The sequence below is a fragment of the Lolium rigidum genome, chromosome 4 (genome assembly GCF_022539505.1).
Source record: "Lolium rigidum isolate FL_2022 chromosome 4, APGP_CSIRO_Lrig_0.1, whole genome shotgun sequence".
Taxonomy (NCBI): Eukaryota; Viridiplantae; Streptophyta; class Magnoliopsida; order Poales; family Poaceae; genus Lolium; species Lolium rigidum.
In genome coordinates this window covers 17,779,215-17,802,233 of record NC_061511.1, presented here as the reverse complement: position 1 = coordinate 17,802,233, position 23,019 = coordinate 17,779,215, and the positions used below count along the sequence as shown (strand labels likewise).

Genomic DNA, 23,019 nt, shown 5'->3' with positions numbered 1-23,019 from the left:
TGAGTTGTTTCGAGTTTGGTGTGGAGGAAGTTTTCAAGGATCAAGAGAGGAGTATGATGCAATATGATCAAGGAGAGTGAAAGCTCTAAGCTTGGGGATGCCCCGGTGGTTCACCCCTGCATATTCTAAGAAGACTCAAGCGTCTAAGCTTGGGGATGCCCAAGACATCCCCTTCTTCATCGACAACATTATCGAGTTCCTCCCCGAAACTATATTTTTATTCCGTCACATCTTATGTACTTTGCTTGAAGCGTCGGTTTGTTTTTGTTTTTTGTTTTGTTTTAATAAAATGGATCCTTGCATTCACTTTATGGGAGAGAGACACGCTCCGCTGTAGCATATGGACAAATATGTCCTTAGGCTCTACTCATAATATTCATGGCGAAGTTTCTTCTTCATTAAATTGTTATATGGTTGGAATTGGAAAATGATACATGTAGTAATTCTAAAATGTCTTGGATAATGTGATACTTGGCAATTGTTGTGCTCATGTTTAAGCTCTTGCATCATATACTTTGCACCCATTAATGAAGAAATACTTAGAGCTTGCTAATTTTGTTTGCATATTTGGTTTCTCTAGAGTCTAGATAATATCTAGTATTGAGTTTTGAACAACAAGTAAGACGGTATGGAGTCTTATAATGTTTACCATATGTCTTTTATGTGAGTTTTGCTGCACCGTTCATCCTTGTGTTTGTTTCAAATAACCTTGCTAGCCTAAACCTTGTATCGAGAGGGAATACTTCTCATGCATCCAAAATCCTTGAGCCAACCACTATGCCATTTGTGTCCACCATACCTACCTACTACATGGTATTTATCCGCCATTCCAAAGTAAATTGCTTGAGTGCTACCTTTAAAATTCCATCATTCACCTTTGCAATATATAGCTCATGGGACAAATAGCTTAAAAACTATTGTGGTATTGAATATGTACTTATGCATTTTATCTCTTATTAAGTTGCTTGTTGTGCGATAACCATGTTTACGGGGACGCCATCAACTATTCTTTGTTGGATATCATGTGAGTTGCTATGCATGTCCGTCTTGTCTGAAGTAAGAGAGATCTACCACCTTTATGGTTGGAGCATGCATGTTGTTAGAGAAGAACTTTGGGCCGCTAACTAAAGCCATGAATCATGGTGGAAGTTTCAGTTTTGGACACACATCCTCAATCTCATATGAGAATAATAATTGTTGTCACATGCTTATGCATTAAAGAGGAGTCCATTATCTGTTGTCCATGTTGTCCCGGTATGGATGTCTAAGTTGAGAATAATCAAAAGCGAGAAATCCAAAATGCGAGCTTTCTCCTTAGACCTTTGTACAAAGCGGCATGGAGGTACCCCATTGTGACACTTGGTTAAAACATGTGCATTGCAAAGATCCGGTAGTCCAAGTTAATTAGGACAAGGTGCGGGCACTATTAGTATACTATGCATGAGACTTGCAACTTGTAAGATATAACGTACATAACTCATATGCTTTATTACTACCGTTGACAAAATTGTTTCATGTTTTCAAAATAAAAGCTCTAGCACAAATATAGCAATCGATGCTTTCCTCTTTGAAGGACCATTCTTTTACTTTTATGTTGAGTCAGTTCACCTATCTCTCTCCACCTCAAGAAGCAAACACTTGTGTGAACTGTGCATTGATTCCTACATACTTGCATATTGTACTTGTTATATTACTCTATGTTGACAATTATCCATGAGATATACATGTTACAAGTTGAAAGCAACCGCTGAAACTTAATCTTCCTTTGTGTTGCTTCAATACCTTTACTTTGATTTATTGCTTTATGAGTTAACTCTTATGCAAGACTTATTAATACTTGTCTTGAAGTACTATTCATGAAAAGTCTTTGTTATATGATTCACTTGTTTACTCATGTCATTACCATTGTTTTGATCGCTGCATCCACTACATATGTTTACAAATACTATGATCAAGGTTATGATGGCATATCACTTCGAAATTATCTTTGTTATCGTTTCACTCGCTCGGGACGAGCGGAACTAAGCTTGGGGATGCTGATACGTCTCCGACGTATCGATAATTTCTTATGTTCTATGCCATATTATTGATGATACCTACATGTTTTATGCACACTTTATGTCATATTCGTGCATTTTCTCGGAACTAACCTATTAACAAGATGCCGAAGTGCCGGTTCTGTTTTCTGCTGTTTTTGGTTTCGAAATCCTAGTAACGAAATATTCTCGGAATTGGACGAAACGAAGATCCGGGGCCTATTTTTCCACGGAGCTTCCGGAAGACCGAAGAACATACGAAGTGGGGCCACGAGGTGGCGACACCACAAGGCGGCGCGGCCCGGGGGGCCCGCGCCACCCTATGGTGTGGCCCCCTCGTCCGGCCCCCGACTCTGCCCTTCCGCCTACTTAAAGCCTCCGTCGCGAAACCCCGAGGCGAAAAACCACGATACGGAAAACCTTCCGGAGACGCCGCCGCCGCCGATCCCATCTCGGGGATTCGGAGATCTCCTCCGGCACCTCGCCGGAGAGGGGATTCATCTCCCGGAGGACTCTACACCGCCATGGTCGCCTCCGGAGTGATGAGTGAGTAGTTCACCCTCGGACTATGGGTCCATAGCGGTAGCTAGATGGTTGTCTTCTCCTCATTGTGCTTCATTGTTGGATCTTGTGAGCTGCCTAACATGATCAAGATCATCTATCCGTAATTCTATATGTTGTGTTTGTCGGGATCCGATGGATAGAGAATACCATGTCATGTTAATTATCAAGTTATTACATATGTGTTGTTTATGATCTTGCATGCTCTCCGTTACTAGTAGAGGCTCTGGCCAAGTTTTTACTTTTAACTCCAAGAGGGAGTATTTATGCTCGATAGTGGGTTCATGCCCGCATTGACACCGGGACGATGTGACGAAAGTTCTAAGGTTGTGTTGTCTCTGTTGCCACTAGGGATAAAACATTGGCGCTATGTTCGAGGATGTAGTTGTTGATTACATTACGCACCATACTTAATGCAATTGTCTGTTGTTAGCAACTTAATACTTGGAGGGGGTTCGGACGATAACTCGAAGGTGGACTTTTTAGGCATAGATGCGGTTGGATGGCGGTCTATGTACTTTGTCGTAATGCCCAATTAAATCTCACTATACTTATCATGTCATGTATGTGCATTGTTATGCCCTCTCTATTTGTCAATTGCCCGATCGTAATTTGTTCACCCAACATGCTTCTATCTTATGGGAGAGACACCTCTAGTGAACTGTGGACCCCGGTCCATTCTTTTAATACCGAAATACAAATCCGCTGCAATACTTGTTTTTACTATTTTCTCTGCAAACAATCATCTTCCACACAATACGGTTAATCCTTTGTTACAGCAAGCCGGTGAGATTGACAACCTCACTTGTTTCGTTGGGGCAAAGTACTTTGGTTGTGTTGTGCGAGGTTCCACGTTGGCGCCGGAATCCCCGGTGTTGCGCCGCACTACATCCCGCCGCCATCAACCTTCAACGTGCTTCTTGGCTCCTCCTGGTTCGATAAACCTTGGTTTCTTTCTGAGGGAAAACTTGCTGCTGTGCGCATCATACCTTCCTCTTGGGGTTGCCCAACGAACGTGTGAAATACACGCCATCAGTAGTTCACCCCTGGACAATGGGTCCATAGCAGTAGCTAGATGGTTGTCTTCTCCTCATTGTGCTTCATTGTTGGATCTTGTGAGCTGCCTAACATGATCAAGATCATCTATCTGTAATGCTATATGTTGTGTTTGTCGGGATCCGATGGATAGAGAATACTATGTTATGTTAATTATCAAGTTATTACCTATGTGTTGTTTATGATCTTGCATGCTCTCCGTTATTAGTAGAGGCTCGGCCAAGTTTTTGCTCTTAACTCCAAGAGGGAGTATTTATGCTCGATAGTGGGTTCATGCCTCCATTGATATCTCGGGACAAGTGACGGAAAGTTCTAAGGTTGTGGATGTCTTGTTGCCACTAGGGATAAAACATTGATGATATGTCTAAGGATGTAGTTGTTGATTACATTACGCACCATACTTAATGCAATTGTCCGTTGCTTTGCAACTTAATACTGGAAGGGGTTCGGATGATAACTCGAAGGTGGACTTTTTAGGCATAGATGCATGTTGGATGGCGGTCTATGTACTTTGTCGTAATGCCCAATTAAATCTCACTATATTTATCATGACATGTATGTGCATTGTTATGCCCTCTCTATTTGTCAATTGCCCGACCGTAATTTGTTCACCCAACATGCTTTTATCTTATGGGAGAGACACCTCTAGTGAACTGTGGACCCCGGTCCATTCTTTTATACCTGAAATACAAATCTGCTGCAATACTTGTTTCATTGTTTTCTTGCAAACAATCATCTTCCACACAATACGGTTAACCCTTTGTTACGAGCAAGCCGGTGAGATTGACAACCTCCACTGTTTCGTTGGGGCAAAGTATCTTGGTTGTGTTGTGCGGGTTCCACGTTGGCGCCGGAATCTACGGTGTTGCGCCGCACTACATCCCGCCGCCATCAACCTTCAACGTGCTTCTTGACTCCTACTCGGTTCGATTAAGCCTTGGTTTCTTACCGAGGGAAACTTGCCGCTGTGCGCATCACACCTTCCTCTTGGGGTTCCCAACGGACGTGTCAACTACACGCATCAAGCAAATTTACGGCGCCGTTGCCGGGGAACGAATCAAGACACTCCATCAAGCCCGTCAATCGCCATCAAACCTCCCACGTCAACCACGCGCCAGTTGTGGACAGCAAGCTATTTTCTGGCGCCATTGCCGGGGAGGAAAGGTAAAAGGTACTCACACTCCGGATCTCGGCTACTAAGCTATTTTCGCCGTTGTAAGTACTCGAAGCTATTTCCTTTAGATCCTGCAATTGCATCTTTTTGTTTCTTGTTTACACTAGTTTGGCATAATGGACAAAAATGAGCTTCTTATTCTATTTCCTGATTTAAAACATGGATTGTTTGATGCGAAAATTAAAAAACCTATGAAATCTTATTTGAATGCTTGGTAGTAATATTAGTATGAACGCTTTGAACACCATTGTTGATAATGATATAGAAAGTTCTAAGCTTGGGGAAGCTGGTTTTCATGATCTTTTTAGTCCCCCAAGCATTGAGGAGAAAATTTTCTTTGATGATACTTTGCCTCCTATTTATGATGATTATAATGATAGTGGTATTTTGGTGCCACCTACTATGGAGAGTAAATTTTGTTGTGATTATACTATGCCTCCTACACTTGATGAGAATAATAATGATAGCTACTTTGTTGAATTTGCTCCCACTATAACTAATAAAATTGATTATGCTTATGTGGAGAGTAATAATTTTATGCATGAGACTCATGATAAGAATGCTTTATGTGATAATTATATTGTTGAGTTTGCTCATGATGCTACTGAAAGTTATTATGAGAGAGGAAAATATGGTTGTAGAAATTTTCATGTTACTAAAATGCCTCTCTATGTGCTGAAATTTTTGAAGCTACACTTGTTTTATCTTCCTATGCTTGTTACTTTGCTCTTCATGAACTTGTTTATTTACAAGATTCCTATGCATAGGAAGCATGTTAGACTTAAATTTGTTTTGAATTTGACTCTTGATGCTCTCTTTTGCTTCAACTACTATTTCTTGCGAGTGCATCATTAAAACTGCTGAGCCCATCTTAATGGCTATAAAGAAAGAACTTCTTGGAAGATAACCCATGTGTTATTTTGCTACAGTACTTTGTTTTATATTTGTGTCTTGGAAGTTGTTTACTACTGTAGCAACCTCTCCTTATCTTAGTTTTGTGTTTTGTTGTGCCAAGTAAAGTCTTTGATAGTAAAGTGAATACTAGATTTGGATTACTGCGCAGAAACAGATTTCTTTGCTGTCACGGATCTGGGTCTAATTCTCTGTAGGTAACTCAGAAAATTATGCCAATTTACGTGAGTGATCCTCAGATATTTACGCAACTTTCATTCAATTTGAGCATTTTCATCTGAGCAAGTCTGGTGCCCTTTTAAAATTAGTCTTTACGGACTGTTCTGTTTTGATAGATTCTGCCTTTTATTTCGCATTGCCTCTTTTGCTATGTTGGATGAATTTCTTTGATCCATTAATGTCCAGTAGCTTTGAGCAATGTCCAGAAGTGTTAAGAATGATTGTGTCACCTCTGAACATGTGAATTTTTGATTGTGCACTAACCCTCTAATGAGTTGTTTTGAGTTTGGTGTGGAGGAAGTTTTCAAGGGTCAAGAGAGGAGGATGATATACTATGATCAAGAAGAGTGAAAGCTCTAAGCTTGGGGATGCCCCGGTGGTTCACCCCTGCATATTTCAAGAAGACTCAAGCATCTAAGCTTGGGGATGCCCAAGGCATCCCCTTCTTCATCGACAAATTATCAGGTTCCTTCTCTTGAAACTATATTTTTATTCGGTCACATCTTATGTACTTTACTTGGAGCGTCTGTATGTTTCTTGTTTTTGTTTTTGTTTGAATAAATTCTTGTGTGGGAGAGAGACACACTCCGCTGGTTCATATGAACACATGTGTTCTTAGTTTTTAATGTTCATGGCGAAGGTTGAAACTGCTTCGTTCATTTTTATATGGTTGGAAACGGAAAATTCTACATGTAGTAATTGGTAAAATGTCTTGGATAATATGATACTTGGCAATTTTTGTGCTCATGTTTAATCTCTTGCATCATATACTTTGCACCCATTAATGAAGAAATACATAGAGCTTGCTAAAATTTGGTTTGCATAATTGGTCTCTCTAAGGTCTAGATAATTTCTAGTAAAGAGTTTGAACAACAAGGAAGACGGTGTAGAGTCTTATAATGTTTACAATATGTCTTTTATGTGAGTTTTGCTGCACCGGTTCATCCTTGTGTTTGTTTCAAATAAACCTTGCTAGCCTAAACCTTGTATCGAGAGGGAATACTTCTCATGCATCCAAAATCCTTGAGCCAACCACTATGCCATTTGTGTCCACCATACCTACCTACTACATGGTATTTCTCCGCCATTCCAAAGTAAATTGCTTGAGTGCTACCTTTAAATAATTCAAAATTTATCACCTCTTATTTGTGTCAATGTTTTATAGCTCATGAGGAAGTATGTGGTGTTTTATCTTTCGATCTTGTCATTTACTTTTGACAGACTTTCACAATGGACTAGTGACACATCCGCTTATCCAATAATTTTGCAAAAAGAGCTGGCAATGGGGTTCCCAGCCCCAATTAATTAACATTCATTAATAATTCTCTTCACATGTTTTGCTCTGATTCATCAGTAAGCAACTTAATTTTGCAAATAGACACTCCTCCATGGTATGTGAATGTTGGAAGGCACCCGAGGATTCGGTTAGCCATGGCTTGTGTAAGCAAAAGGTTGGGAGGAGTGTCATCCATAAATAAAGAAAAACTAAACTAAAGTACATGTGTAAACAAAAGAGAAGAGGGATGATCTACCTTGCTGGTAGAGATAATGTCCTTCATGGGAGCCGCTCTTGAAAGTCTGGTTGATGAGGTAGTTAGAGTGCCCACTACCATTCGTTGACAACAACAAACACCTCTCAAAAGTTTACTTTTATGCTCTCTTTATGTTTTCAAAACCAAAGCTCTAGCACAAATATAGCAATCAATGCTTCCCTCTGCAAATGGCCATTCTTTTACTTTTAATGTTGAGTCAGTTCACCTATTTCTCTCCACCTCAAGAAGCAAACACTTGTGTGAACTGTGCATTGATTCCTACATACCTGCATATTGCACTTGTTATATTACTCTATGTTAACAATTATCCATGAGATATACATGTTACAAGTTGAAAGCAACCGCTGAAACTTAATCTTCTTTTGTGTTGTTTCAATGTCTTTACTTTAAATTATTGCTTTATGAGTTAACTCTTATGCAAGACTTATTGATGCCTGTCTTGAAAGTGCTATTCATGAAAAGTCATTGCTTTATGATTCAGTTGTTTACTCATGTCGTTACCATTGTTTTGATCGCTGCATTCATTGCATATGTTTACAATATGATCAAGTTTATGATGGCATGTCACTCCAGAAATTATCTTTGTTATCGTTTACCTGCTCGGGACGAGCAGGAACTAAGCTTGGGGATGCTGATACGTCTCCGACGTATCGATAATTTCTTATGTTCCATGACACATTATTGATGATATCTACATGTTATATGCACATTTTATGTCATATTCGTGCATTTTCTGGAACTAACCTATTAACAAGATGCCGAAGTGCCAGTTCTCGTTTTCTCGCTGTTTTTGGTTTCGAAATCGTAGTAACGAAATATTCTCGGAATTGGACGAAATCAACGCCCGGGTTCCTATTTTGCCTGGAAGCATCCAGAACACACGAGAACCGCCGGAGAGGGGGCACAGGCCCACCGGACGCCGGCTGGCGCGGCCTGGGGGTGGCCCGCGCCCCCTATGGTGTCGTCGCCCCGTTGACCTTCTGACGCCGCCTCTTCGCCTATATAAAGGTCCCAGACCTAAAACCTCGATACGGAAGAGCCACGATACGGAAAACCTTACTGAGACGCCGCCGCCGCCAATCCCATCTCGGGGGATTCTGGAGATCTCCTCCGGCACCCTGCCGGAGAGGGGATTCATCTCCCGGAGGACTCTTCACCGCCATGGTCGCCTCCGGAGTGATGAGTGAGTAGTTCACCCCTGGACTATGGGTCCATAGCAGTAGCTAGATGGTTGTCTTCTCCTCATTGTGCTTCATTGTTGGATCTTGTGAGCTGCCTAACATGATCAAGATCATCTATCCGTAATGCTATATGTTGTGTTTGTCGGGATCCGATGGATAGAGAATACTATGTTATGTTAATTATCAAGTTATTACCTATGTGTTGTTTATGATCTTGCATGCTCTCCGTTATTAGTAGAGGCTCTGGCCAAGTTTTTGCTCTTAACTCCAAGAGGGAGTATTTATGCTCGATAGTGGGTTCATGCCTCCATTGATATGCTGGTACAGTGACGAGAAAGTTCTAAGGTTGTGGATGTCTTGTTGCCACTAGGGATAAAACATTGATGCTATGTCTAAGGATGTAGTTGTTGATTACATTACGCACCATACTTAATGCAATTGTCTCGTTGCTTTGCAACTTAATACTGGAAGGGGTTCGGATGATAACCTCGAAGGTGGACTTTTTAGGCATAGATGCATGCCGGATGGCGGTCTATGTACTTTGTCGTAATGCCCAATTAAATCTCACTATATTTATCATGACATGTATGTGCATTGTTATGCCCTCTCTATTTGTCAATTGCCCGACTGTAATTTGTTCACCCAACATGCTTTTATCTTATGGGAGAGACTCCTCTAGTGAACTCGTGGACCCCGGTCCATTCTTTTATACTGAAATACAAATCTCGTCGCAATACTTGTTTTACTTGTTTTCTTGCAAACAATCATCTTCCACACAATACGGTTAACCCTTTGTTACAGCAAGCCGGTGAGATTGACAACCTCACTCGTTTCGTTGGGGCAAAGTACTTTGGTTGTGTTGTGCGGGTTCCACGTTGGCGCCGGAATCTCCGGTGTTGCGCCGCACTACATCCCGCCGCCATCAACCTTCAACGTGCTTCTTGACTCCTACTGGTTCGATTAAACCTTGGTTTCTTACTGAGGGAAACTTGCCGCTGTGCGCATCACACCTTCCTCTTGGGGTTCCCAACGGACGTGTCAACTACACGCATCACTAACAAACCTGTTGATTGCTGCGACACAACCCGTAAGCCGTTGCACATCTTTGAGACAAGTTGGCCTTTTTATGCACAAAATTGCCTTGATTTTCTCCGGGTTCACTTCAATGCCCCTGTTAGAGACAATGAAGCCAAGGAGTTTTCCAGCTGGTACGCCAAAGACGCACTTTAGCGGATTCAACATCATCTTGTACCGACGGAGATTCTCAAAGGTTTCTGTGAGATCACTGATCAAGTCGGATCCTTTCCGAGTCATGACCGCGATGTCGTCGACGTAGGCGTGTACGTTCCGGCCAATCTGGTCCTTCAAGCACCGCTGCATCGTACGTTGGTAAGTGGCACCTGCGTTTTTCAAGCCAAAGGGCATAGTAACATAGCAGTAAGTGCCAAATGGGGTGATGAATGAGGTCGCCTTTTGGTCAGACTCCTTCATCCGGATCTGGTGATACCCGGAATACGCATCAAGAAAACACAGAAGTTCCGCCCCTGCCGTCGAATCAATGACTTGGTCAATGCGCGGCAGGGGGAAACGGATCTTTCGGGCAATGCTTGTTCAAGCCGGAGTAATCAATGCACATTCTTAGTATTTCAGTGTTCTTTTTGGGTACAAGGACGGGATTTGCGACCCAATCAGTGTGGATTACTTCTATTACAAAACCTGCCTCTAGTAACTTTGCTAATTCCATTCCTATGGCGCGGCGCTTCTTGTCTCCAAAGCGTCGCATAGCTTGCTTTACCGGTTTAGCCCCCGGATTTATGTTGAGATAGTGCTCGGCGAGTTCCCTTGGTACTCCGGACATGTCAGAAGGCTGCCATGCGAAGATATCCATGTTAGCGCGGAGGAACTCGACGAGCGTGTCTTCCTATTTGGGGTCCATATTGGCTCCGACTGAGACCTGCTTGGAATCGTCGCCTTCCTTGAAGTTGACTTTCTTGGTCTCTATCGCGGCCCTGAAGGAGTTTTTCTATTCGGAGATCTGCTTCTTGGTGGTCTGCATTTCAGTCGGATCCACCGCGGCTCTGTAGCCTTGCAGCTCCTCTGCAGATAATACAGACTCTGCGAAGGCGGCTTCGCCTAACTCGCACTCATGAGCCTTTTTGTAGTCTCCGGATATGGTGATCATACCCTTAGGACCCGGAATCTTGAGCTTGTTGTAGATGTAGCACGCTCTCGCGTGGAACTTGTGGTAGGTGGGCCTGCCGAAGATGACGTGGTAGGAGCTCTTGCAGGGCACAACTTCAAACGTGATCTTTTCTTCACGGAAATTGTGAACATCGCCGAAGGCCACGGGAAGTGTGATGCTGCCGAGGGAATTCGCCTTCTTACCCGGAACCACGCCATGAAACTCAGTGTTGCTGTGTTTGAGCTGTTCCTTGGTGAGGTTCATCCGCTCTAGAGTCTCCAAGTACATGATGTTCAAGCTAGCTCCGCCATCCATGAGGCACTTGGAGAAGTCATACCCGTCTATGCGGGGACTCACAACCAAGGCGTAGCATTCTTTTGGCACAATGGCAGGGTGATCCTCCCTGTCAAATGTGCACGGGACTTCCGACCACCTGACATACTGCGGCACAGCCGGAACTGTGGCGTTCAGGATCCGGGTAGCTGACTTGGTAGCGGGGACTGTTGGGGTTCCGAGGAAAGTGTGGTAAGCCCCACGCTTTTTTTCTCGAATGGGTTGGATTTACCTGCGGACCCTGCCTTGGGATCCGGCGAGTTATCATCCTCATCCATCGCCTCGGAACTGTCTTCCTCTTTGTCCTTGTTCTTGCCCTTGCCTCCCTTGCCACGTGGGCGGTGCTTCCGGGCTCGCTTGTATCCTGCTTCCGGGTCGTTCTTTAGATCATTGACCCACTTGCAGTTGCGGTTGGTGTGAGTGGACTTCCCTGTAACGGGATCCAGGTGGGCCGGGCAGGGCATGTCTCGTACTCCTCGTAGGTTTGCGGGGCGCGGGATCCGCCGGCGGTGACTTCGGTGCCGTCGCTGCCGACCCCTGCCGGCTCCGCCTCCACGGCCGTGTCCTCTTCCGCCTCCTGAACCTCCGCGTTGGAACGCCATGGCGACCATATCGGATCCGCCGCTCTTCTGGTCATCAGGGTTTTTGCGTTTATGGCCGCTGTTGTTGCCGTTATCACGGTTTTTCTTTTGTTGATGTAGGGGGATTGCTGTAGTTGCGAGATCACCGCCCGCGTCATCATTGGCGGCAGTATGGTCACTGGCAATGGAGATCATTTCATCCAAAGTCAGTTTATTTGCGTTAGCCAAACAAGTGAGCTTATGCCTCAGCAGTCCTCCTCTCTGCAATCCACCAATGAAGGCGTACATGGCAGTGGTGTGGTCGACGTTTTCGCACTCGTTCCTGCATGCCAACCATCGTGTGAGGAAGTTTCTTGAGGATTCTCCCTTCTTCTGGATACAAGCTTGTAGGTCGCTTGCCTTGGCGGGTCTTTTGTAGGTGCCTCCGAAGTGTTTCTCGAAAGCGGTCTTCGGGTCAAACCAGCAAAAGATGGAGTTCTTCTCGAGGTCGCCGAGCCGGATCCGGGCTGGACCTACAAGGTACAACTGGATCATGCGGCAGGCGATATTAGGGGTTCCTCCGGCAAAGGTTACTGCATTGTAGTAATCCTCAATCCAGGTATCCGGCCTCTCGGTGCCATCATAATGCTTCAGGTTTCCGGGTAGCTTGAGGTTCATCCTTGGCTTTGGTTCCTCTCGAATCATCCTGCCAAAGCACTTCGGACCGATGTAGTCGGTTCTGTATTCATTGAGGCGTTCCCGCGCGTCGCGCGAGCCGTGGCGAGGAGACTGTGAACGAGAGCGAGATCTCCGGCCGCCGCCTCCGCCTCCACCGCCACCGCTAGGTGGTGGCGAGGGAGACCTGCGAGGGGGTCGATCTGACTTCTTGCTTCCGCCTTCAGATTCTCCCCGGCCTTCCCGGTGCTGGCTCCGACTCCTGTGGCTGCCTTCGCCGTGGCGCTGGCTTCCCTGGTCGTTCTGGCTCCGGCGAGGTTCTGGGTCGCGCTCCTCATTCCGACTCCTCCTAGGCCCGGGCTCACGATCGTTGTTCTGATTCCGGCGAGGTTCCGGCGTGCGCTCCCTGTTTCTTGAGGGCAGCACGTTGTCGCGGATAACAATTCCACCAAGCCCCTGGGGCCTGGTGTTTCCGGCTGGACTACGGCGGCGAGGGGGGCGCGGGTAACCATTGGGCGGAGGAGAGGGGTTGCGGTACTTGTCCTGTCCAGAGTACATTGCATCCTTTCCCTTTCTTGGATCTGACGGAGGCGTCTTTGATGGGACGGGGATTGGATTTGGGTGTTCTCTGGCTTTCCTTCTGCGTTCCGAAGATCCGGTTCGCGATTCGTCATCTCGATGGCGATTGTCGTGGCGTCCTTCGCGCAGTGGAGACGCAATGCTCCGGGTTAGATTCCAACTTGCGCGAAGTGTCTGCCTTGCTCTGCTGCATCATTGCTGAAGCGACGAGCGTGCGAACGTAATCGATGCCGATCTCCTCGTTCTTTTTCTTCAAGATCTCTGCAGCCTTCGTCATATTGTCCTTTGGGGTTGCGAACGGCTGCTGCTCTGTTGGAGTTGCGAAGGTGATCCTGCGAGGAGCTATCAACTCCCGCCGGGCCTTTTCGACCTCATGATGAGCTTCAACGATCTTGTCCTCCCAATGCTTTCGGAGTTCCTTGACCTTTGCCAGTCCTTCTTCCACCTCCTGCTCGCGCTGGATGAAGCCTTCCACAAAAACTGCGGCGTGCTTCCTTTCTTCCAGCATGGCGGCTGCAGTGTCCTTAAACTTCTTGGCTGTGGCCAGCAGCTCCAGTCTCTTAGCTTCTAATGCTTCTACGTCTTCGGGAGTGATGGGTTTGTTAAGAATATCCGAGCGATAAACCGCATCCATGCCTGCTTGTGCAACCATCTCCTCAGGCGACAGGAGGTCCTCCGAGGAAGAATCCCTGCGGGGTCGCTCCCGCGACATCGGAGATCCTTGATGGGAAGGCTGGGGGTCGGATTGGGTGGCTGCCCCTTCTGATCCATGTTCTCACAGCGCCGCTACAGTCGCAAGTACCTGCTTTGGCTGGGCGGAGTCAACTTCAGGCTGATCACCGTATCCATATTCCCTCACCTTGCGGTCGAACTCTTCAGTGTCCATGGATTGGGTATCTCCTGAAATTGGGCTGAGGTTGCCCAAAATCGACTCTTCAACCGGAGCTCCGCTTTCTCCGACGGCCTCTTGCTGATCCGGAGCAGCGTTGTTTTCCGGGGCCTCGACCTGCTCGGGACCAGCTCTGGCTTCTTGAGGGGCGGTTCCGGAGGTATGGGCCAAGAAGTGCACGAAGTGACACATTTTCTTCTCTAACACCTGGGAAACCCGGGCGGATCTGCATTGGTCTTCCACCTTTACTTCCTCCTCAGGGGCGGATTGGGTGGGTTTTGATTTTTTCAGATCTAAGGCGGAATCTTCGCTAGGAAGTTCCAGCGTCTCAGATCGGATCTTTGCGACAGCGTCTCGCTCTGTGGCGGTCGCGTCAGCGTTACTTACCGGTGGGTTTCCGTCGGAATCGACGGTTTCCCCGATGAAGATGTGTATGCCGCCAAGCGGGACGATGGAGAGCTTGACGGGGTCGGTTTTAGCCGGAATCCAGCACTCATCCGGAGGGACGATCGGCAGATTTCCGGCGTAAAGGACACGCCCCACAGCGATGGTGTCGTCATAGCTTCCCATGGCGGAACCCTCCCGGTTCCGGCCTCCAGACGCCGCAGGACCCACGGTGGGCGCCAACTGTCGTTGCCTAATCGACGGTACCTCGGAGGAGGGATCCTCACGAGGGGGAGAAGAAGTAGGGGCCATAGGGCGGAGTGCACACGGGACGGTGGTACGCGAGTTACCCAGCTTCGGAACACCCGCACGATGACGGGGGCCTACTGCTGCTTGTCTGGAATTATCTGGGCGCTTTCGCGATGTTACAATGAGTTGTTGTTGTGCCTATAGGGCTCCCAGGATCCGGCTTATAAAGGCGCACGGATCTAGGGTTTACATGGAGAGTCCTACCCGGATACAGGTTTCCTAACTACGGTACAATGTCTTGCCGTGTACGTCAAGGATCTGCCTTCCTCTATACGTCATCCCGGATCCGGGTTCCTACTGGGCCTTCATGGATCCGGGTTCCTCCAAAGGTCGGTCGGATCCGGCTCCCTGCTCCTGGGCCGGACATCTTCCGTCGGGATCAACGACAAGCTGGGCCGCCCGATGGGCCACATGCCTCATCACCATCTGTGGGCCACCCGGGCTTGCCGGATCTAGGCACTTTCGATGGTACACCCATGAAGTATACCCACAACACACCACAAAAATTAAAAATATGAAAACAAGTGGGGGAGGTTTTTCTATTATTTTTAGAGTGAAACCTTTAAATGGGGAGAACCCAGAAAAACCCCAATATCGAAAACGCAACAAGTGATTTGCACGAAATCCGTTTTCGATGAACTAGAGCTTGTTATGGAAATAACCACAAGCTCTAAAACATCACATGGATAAGATTGAAATAACAACCAAGAAATATGATGCAAGGATGCAAAGGTTTGACCGCACTCCAAACGATATGATCGAGTTACTCACTCGAGAGCCCCTTGATAGTACGACGTTTAGCCTATAAACCGGTCTCCCAACTAAACCACTAGACCGGTAAGAAAGAAACTCTATCAAGAGTAAACCTTAACCTTGCACATTTCATTTGAGCTAGATGATTCCGATCTTGACCGCGGCAAGATGGAATACCATTCTTGATTGTCCTTGCACTATGAAGTCTTTCGGATTGCTCACCCTCACTCTACTATGGGAGAGCACCTTCTTCGATGCATCTTCACATATACATGAACACCATATGAATGACAAGTTTTAAGCATATGATCTCTTCGAATTGACTTATCTTGAACTTGCACTTCATTTCTTCTTATTGCAACCTTGAAGCCAACATATGGTTCAAGCATTGCCTATGGATAACTCCTACACATATGACTCAATACAAATATTAGTCCATAGGGATTATCATTAATTACCAAAATCACGCATGGAGGCTCTATGCACTTTCAAAGATGCCTTAAGGCAGCCGCTGGATGGAGGACATATCGGGCAGGCTGGACACTAAAGTTGCAAGCCAATGTGTTAAACTATGGATTTCCATCTCCGGTGTGATTCGGGACCCGGCCCATGAGGACATCTTCTCATGGCCACAATCGCCGCCTGGATTGTATACTGTCAAGCCAACCTACACTGTGCTATGCCAATGTTTGATGTTGCTAGCTGCATATATAGAATTCAGGGGCCACACTCAAATGCAAACTATTTATGTGGTTGACGGTCCAATAAAGGTTTTGGACTTCGAACAGGAGGATGCAACATGGGCTGCAATAATGGACCCTTGGTTACTTGCCTGCAAGAGGAGGACACGGCAAAACACATCAAGATCCAATGCTTGTATGCTCACGAGGTATGGTTTAGAGTGTTCTAGTTTGCCCGTCTAGTGCTACCACCACCAGGAACTGAATCCATCCTTTCCGTGGTGGCTGGAGATCTGACAAACACAAAGAATGCAGAAAGAAAGCTTCTAGACATCCTGGCGATTCTTACATGTTGGTTGCTATGAAAGCAATGTAGCTAGCAGTATACAAATGCAATGCTCTATGGAGGCATCGGCTGTAGGGGTTAGGGATGAACTCAATACTTGGATCATGGTAGGTGTGCGTGTGGGTGCAAACTGATAGTGAGAGGCGTGGATGTGTGTGCTTGTGCTACTCGCGGCGCTTAGCATGTTCTTGTAAATTGTTGGTCTCTTCTATAGATCTATTGTACATCTTTGACATATCATCGAAAAAGGATCAACGATTATCCGAGTGATATGGTGGGTTAGAAAATGAACTGTGTATTTGACACGTTTGTGTAGTCATATAAGTTAGTAAGTTAGCAGTGCAACACTTCTTTTTACACTTTACATATTTGTCACATCATGTGTTACCGACATATGGTGATCACCGACATATGGTGATCATAGGAGCTGGCATATGAGCCTCGGTATTGAGCTCGCGACTCTCATGGCGAAATGACACCCCGCCTCTAGCACTAGCGGTACTCTTAATCTCGCGCAGAATGTGGCTGAATTGGCCCAAGTTTTTGTGGTGCAGTCCTTGCACAACCTCCAGGCAATCTGAGGCCACCATCACCCGACCAACATTCAGATCCTCCATCAGCGCTAGAGCTTCACAACACGCCATGACTTCTAGGCAGCCCGGTTGTGTTACTCCTTCGAACGCAACCACTGACGCGCCAAGATAAACCCCTTCCTCAGAGCGACAGACAACTCCTACTACCCCTCTGTTAGCAGTTTTAGCCACCGCCCCATCGGCATTTAGCTTGCATGCCCCAGCTGGCGGTGCTAGCCATCTTGGAGTCTTTACTTTCGGAAGACCTCGGGGTGTCTTCTTCTCCGTGCCTTCGCTTCCCATTCCCAGCTCGTGAAGAAAGGATTGGATGAACAAATGGGTCGCCATTGGACTCTGAAGGATGTCTTCATGTATAACCTTCCTTCTTGCGAACCAAATCGCCCACGTAGTAACAACCAAAGTTGTAAATTATTCTGATTTGAGAGATTGCATCATGGAGAATAGCCAATGACGCGCCACTGGTTCCGTAGTCATACTCATGTGCTCGACTATCTCCTGGTCCGCTAGTGCCCAAACACACCTCGATAGAGTGCACTCGACAAGAGAATGCCTCCACGAATCCTCCTGACCACAAATCGTGCATAAGCTCGACGGTGCCATATGGCGATGGTGACGGATGTCTCCGGTAGGCAAGGAACACTTCGCTAGTCTCCAAAGAAACACCCAAAATTTTGACGGAACCTTGCATTTCCACAATTTGGTCCACAGTTTTCCTTCATCCGCTGCGGAGCTTCACCGTGTGGGCGGCACTCGTGGCGGACACGGCGACCGGCGGGGCCGGGGGAGGGGACATCGGCGCGTTCCCCGTCGACCTCGCCGAGGCAACCGGCGCGCGTGCACACGTCGCCGACGTTGGGGGCCGTCCGTGCCTTCACGCACGCGATGCAGGCCGCACTCGCGCGACATGGGCCTTGGCGGGCGGGGGTGGCTGGCCCACGGCCGGTGGCGGCGGGCAGGGGCGGCGGCCGGCCGGTGGTGGCGGGCAGGGGCGGCGGCCGGCCGGGGCGGGGCAGGGAAGGGGCAGTGGCTGGAGGTGGAAGAATGGAAAAAAGAAAAAAAATTGATTTGGCATATTCTAGGAATATACTCATTTATAGTTTAGGGATACGGGGTCTGCTAGCTCGGACGATTTTTCGGCCGATCGAAATCAAATACAGGGCCCCTACTCGTGTTATACGGGGCAGAAATTTAAAGGGTTTGTTACACATGCTCTTACCACCCACCAGACGAAGCATGGCAGACGAAGCATGGCATTGATATGGTCACATAACGAAATAAAGGAGGGCGTTTCTGAAAAGTCCATGTAACTTGGGCAAAGATCAAATTCCCCAAGAACCCGTGGGTTTGATCTGGTAAGGGTTTGCTCACCCAAATATCACTTCTCCAACCTTCCCGAGGCAGCGGCGCGCGAGCGTCCCGGCGATCGTGAGGAGTCGACGGCTTGCTTCCGGCCCCGACCCGCTCCTCGCTAGGTCAACAATGCCGCTCGCCGCCACTCAAGAGGGAAAGGCGTCGGGGTCCGGAGCCCCTACGCCCCGACGCGGTCGCAGCTCCACCGCCGCCGCCGCCGCTCAAGAGGGAGTGGCGTCGGGGTCCAGAGCCTCTGCGCCCCGCCGTGGCCGCAGCTCCACCGGCGCCGCCATGCCCACGACGACGACTCGGTCCATGGCGCTTGTGCGTACGCGGCCCCAGTCCTCGGGCTCCCAATCGGCACAAAGAAGGAAGAGGAAGCGGAGGGCGGCTGGGAACCAGAGATCGAACAAGCGCAAGAGGACCAGGGAGGAGGAGAAGGATGAGGAAAGGGAGGAGGAGAAGGACGATGAAAGGGGGGAGAAGAGGGAGGAGGAGGAGAAGGAGGAGGAAAGGGAGGAGGAGGAGGTCTCATCTGCAGGAAGCTCCCCACTTCGTGAGCTCCACGTACCGGATGAGATCTATGATCATGGTGATTCGGGTATATGGAAAGCAATTGATGAAGCGCAACATTATATCAATGCAAAACTAGGTTTGCTCTACAAGCCCTCTCCCTTCCTTTCATTATCGTTTACACCATTTGGTATCAACTACCAAGGATAGACAAGAACGGAACTTCTGTCCTAGAAACAACAGTATCTCCAATTATAGCGATACAAAATATATTTCTTGTCATCATCCTCTTAGTGTATGAGACAAATGTATGCATTCCGATAAGGGTCATATTCTATGGTTAGGATGCTACCAGATGTCTTTCTGATTCTGTCTAAAATCGACTTTGCCGTATAGACACCTATGGCCTCCCATTCTATGTCATAAGGTATTGAATCCCCTGGAATTACGACCTGAACCACCATGGTGTTGTACTGTTGTCCATGGATCAAATTATTTCATGGATTGGAAGGGACACTATAGTAGTTTATTTTAAAAAATTGTCTTGCAATATTTGGGATATGCCACTCCACTGTGTCCAAGTTTCAGGACAAGTACATTTCTTGCTGGTAGCACATGTTGATGAGACATGCCACATATCTTGAAATTCGAGTTTGTGTAGCGGTATATCCTCGAAGTATCAATTTCCCCTCCTTAGATAGCGACATATCATCTTTCTAATGCCTCAGAAGTCATATGATATGTTTAGTATAGTGGTGTTTACTTTGTATGTTTATCTTCTTATAGCTCGCCGCACGGCATGGTCCACACTCAATACGCGCATGATTAGAAGTACCAAGTGCGTGCTTGATGATCCAAAGCTTGTTCTTGACCGTGAATCAGCAAGAAAGGCGGTGCTTTTTGCTGCCCCATCTTTTGTTGGACTTACATCCTCTGTTGGTAATAATAATGATACCTTGGCTCTTCATTTACTAGCATCGTGAAAACGTAGTTTTGTGCTGAAATTTTCATGAATTTGTAGGTGGTAAGACGCTAGCACGATGCTGTGGTTTCTGGGTTCATTGGGATGAGGAGAGTAAGATTGGCACAGTTTTGACTACATCACGTCTAATTTGCACCAAGTCCCCATCCAGGAGCGCCTGGTTAGGACAAGAAGAGTATGATATTGATGCTGAGGTGAGTTCTTAAAGATACTCTTCTAGTGCAGAAGTTATTTATTTATTCTGCTATGATTTCTTGACTAAGACATCCGTGCAATCTGTTGAACTTGGGAGTTTTGAGGTATCTCTTGCTTAAGCAAAGAAACACGAAAGTTGTTAGGTTGCTGCTCGCTCATCAACAATGCAAACATAGTAGTTCCCTTCTAAGAAAACTAGAAATAGCGTGTGAGTTCCATGATTTGGTAATAAACACCCAATTTTATGTTGCTCTTTCTCAGCTGGCTAAATAATTTGACATTTGAATGTCCCTTCTGAATTGTCAAATTAACCACCTAGGAACTGGCTGGTTTTGAATGTTTAATCCTTCAGAGTAATGTTTGTTGGCTGCTGCTCTCAATGGTTAAGGCTTAATTAGGGATTCCTGAATTATGCTGCACTGAACTTATTTATAACCTGTTGTGGAAGAATTGCCACAAAAGCAGAAATTTTCAGGTTAGCCAAACACTAGGGAAAAGTTATTTGGAAAGGCAGGCTTATCATAATCAAGCAGGATGTGAACAACTCAGTATTTCCTACTCCCTCCGTTCCATAATTCTTGTCGTGGTTTTAGCTCAAATTTGAACTAAAGCCAGGACAAGAATTATGGAACGGGGAGGGAGTAGTTGCTAGAGTTCACTCCAATTTATTATGATATGCATAGATATGAACATCTCAATGTTCCTAGCTTCCTAATTGAAAGAGTTCGGTCACATATTTTATATTTATCATGGTCTATTAGGAGGAAATGCATTCCCAACCATTCAACTGAAGTTAATTAGTTACCAAAATGAATTAAGAGAAATTTCCGGGGAGTTGGAATGTCAGTAATCAGCTGCTAAGTGTGTGTATTACTGTGTGTTCTCGGAAGCATAAATAAAAGGACAGGTCCTACCTCCGACATTGCTGTATGACAAACTAGTTGCAAGTTTGATAGTTTATGTCGTAATTTTTAGAAACACATAAATCTTGCATTTTGCTCTATTGTAGGTTCTTGTGCACCTGCGGGGTAACACCACTGAAAAGGCACACCTGCAGTATCTTCAGAAGCACTATGATTTGGCTTTCTTCAGTGTTAAAGTAGATCAACCTGTCCGTAGACTCCCTTTCAATGAAGGTGTGAAACATGGTGACCAAGTTTTGGAGCTTGGAAGAGATGAAAGTTCGTTTCTGAGGATAAGCCATGGTGTGGTAATATACTCGAGAGAAAACTTGCTTGAAAGATATCACTATATGCATGTTGATGGTGCAGATCCACGTGCTAAGGTACAAACTGTAATTTATCTTGGGATTGAATTGTACATTACTATAGTTGGCAATGCTATTTTGATGTTTTATTTTGTCAATTGTTATTATTGTGTCTGAATGCTTTCAATACAATTTTGTAGCATGGCAAGGGAGGGCCACTCATTGACTTTGATGGAAAAATTGTGGGAATGCTCAATGGCAACACCAGAGGGTCTTTTATACCGTCTTCCATTTTAGTCAAGTGCTTGCAGCTATGGAGGAAATTTCAGTACGTTCTTTTTTTCATTTAGTTCTGTTGTAGCGGCAGTAAAATATTTATTGCTTGTTGTTTGGACTACAGAAAAGACATTTAGCACTGTCATGCTATTGAGCTAGAAAGAAACACCCATTGATGGTGGCGATCTAGGTTTTTGAGCCGCCAAGTCAAAATCGAGTCTCCCACCAATTGGCTAGGATACTAGGTTGATTAGTCAGTGGCTAATCAGGACTAATCACACCAAGTCGACCCAACTAGTCAAGAGTTTTTACAATAGAGGATGAGAGGAGAAAGGAGAGGTCGTGGCAGCAGGGAAGGTCCAAGACATAGTTGTAGTGGTAAAGCAGCTTGAAGGAGAGGAGGTAAGCTAAGCTCCTGGTGGCTGTTGGATGAGCTCTAGGCAGAAGAAAGAATCCTAGTTGATAAGGTATGGGTATATCTGGCCCATGAAGGCCCAATAAGCAATCCTAGCTTTCTTTAAGCCATCCAGTGCTTCCATACTTCTCCAAGCAATATATGACGTCCATTCCAACTAGAAGGAGGCAACTGGGGCAATGCTCTTCTTCACACTGCAACATCCTTCTCTTCCTTCCCCATGCTTTCTTCTCTCTCACGTGACACCAGCAGCAAAGTAGATTGATGGCCGGTGGTGTCCTAAACCAGAATGGGAGTGCTAAAGTGTCGCCTCCCTCCTCCCCTCCTCTCCTCTCCCACAAAATTCTGGCATTGGGCCTCACAGACCCAAGCTGCGAATCTCGCGGGCTCCTAGATGGAAATTAGTCGCCAGCTAGCCTTTGAGTTGCCCTTGAAAAAAAAAGCTAGCCTTTGAGTAGCGCGACTTGCTTCTCTAGTCTAATTGCTGCAGCAAGTCACCCTCCCTACATCGACTAGGTGATTAGCCAGCGACTCAAAAACCTTGGTGGTGATCCGTAGCTTCATCAATAGCTATCCAATTCCAGCCTTTTCTTGATGTTCTGGAGTGTGGACTACCAGCAGAGAGTCTAAATATTGAGAGATCAGGAGTCCTTTGGGCATAGCACTGTACTAGGATATCTAGGATTGAAGGAGTCTAATCCATTGTATATATATCGTGTTAGAAAAGGTTAAGGGCCTAAGCATCCACCATATAAGGATGTCCTGTATCGATGTTAGAGAAGCAAGAAAAATCAGTCTAATCTCCTGAAGTTATTCTTTCATCTAAACCTATGTTTAGCAGTCCCTTGCTGCCATTCTGTCTGTGTTCAGTATGGCAGTTTTCCTGTTGTGAATCAAGGTTCACAACACTAATTAAAGGCAGGTCGCACAGACTTGGTTCTTTAGTCTGTTACTCTTCGATTGAGTTTTTCCACTTTGACTTCTTTGAAGTGATTATCGAATACCCTTTGCCTGGTGTAAGCTTTATAGATCAAAATGGTCTTATGGTCAGAGAAACAATATTTGCTGATAAAAATATTTGGTCTAGCAGTGGTAAAAAGATAAAT

General features: G+C 46.0%; 1 protein-coding gene across 1 annotated transcript in view; it reads left to right on the top strand.

Annotated features, from left to right (window-relative positions):
* LOC124646727 overlaps nucleotides 1-23,019 on the top strand; it is a 37,808-nt gene that overhangs the window by 11,320 nt on the left and 3,469 nt on the right. Inside the window, exons 4-9 of the mRNA XM_047186805.1 lie at nucleotides 17,684-17,796; nucleotides 18,377-18,977; nucleotides 19,625-19,777; nucleotides 19,860-20,014; nucleotides 21,025-21,300; nucleotides 21,423-21,550. Coding sequence (XP_047042761.1) covers nucleotides 17,684-17,796; nucleotides 18,377-18,977; nucleotides 19,625-19,777; nucleotides 19,860-20,014; nucleotides 21,025-21,300; nucleotides 21,423-21,550 — 1,426 coding nt within the window. The remainder of the gene's footprint in view (nucleotides 1-17,683; nucleotides 17,797-18,376; nucleotides 18,978-19,624; nucleotides 19,778-19,859; nucleotides 20,015-21,024; nucleotides 21,301-21,422; nucleotides 21,551-23,019) is intronic.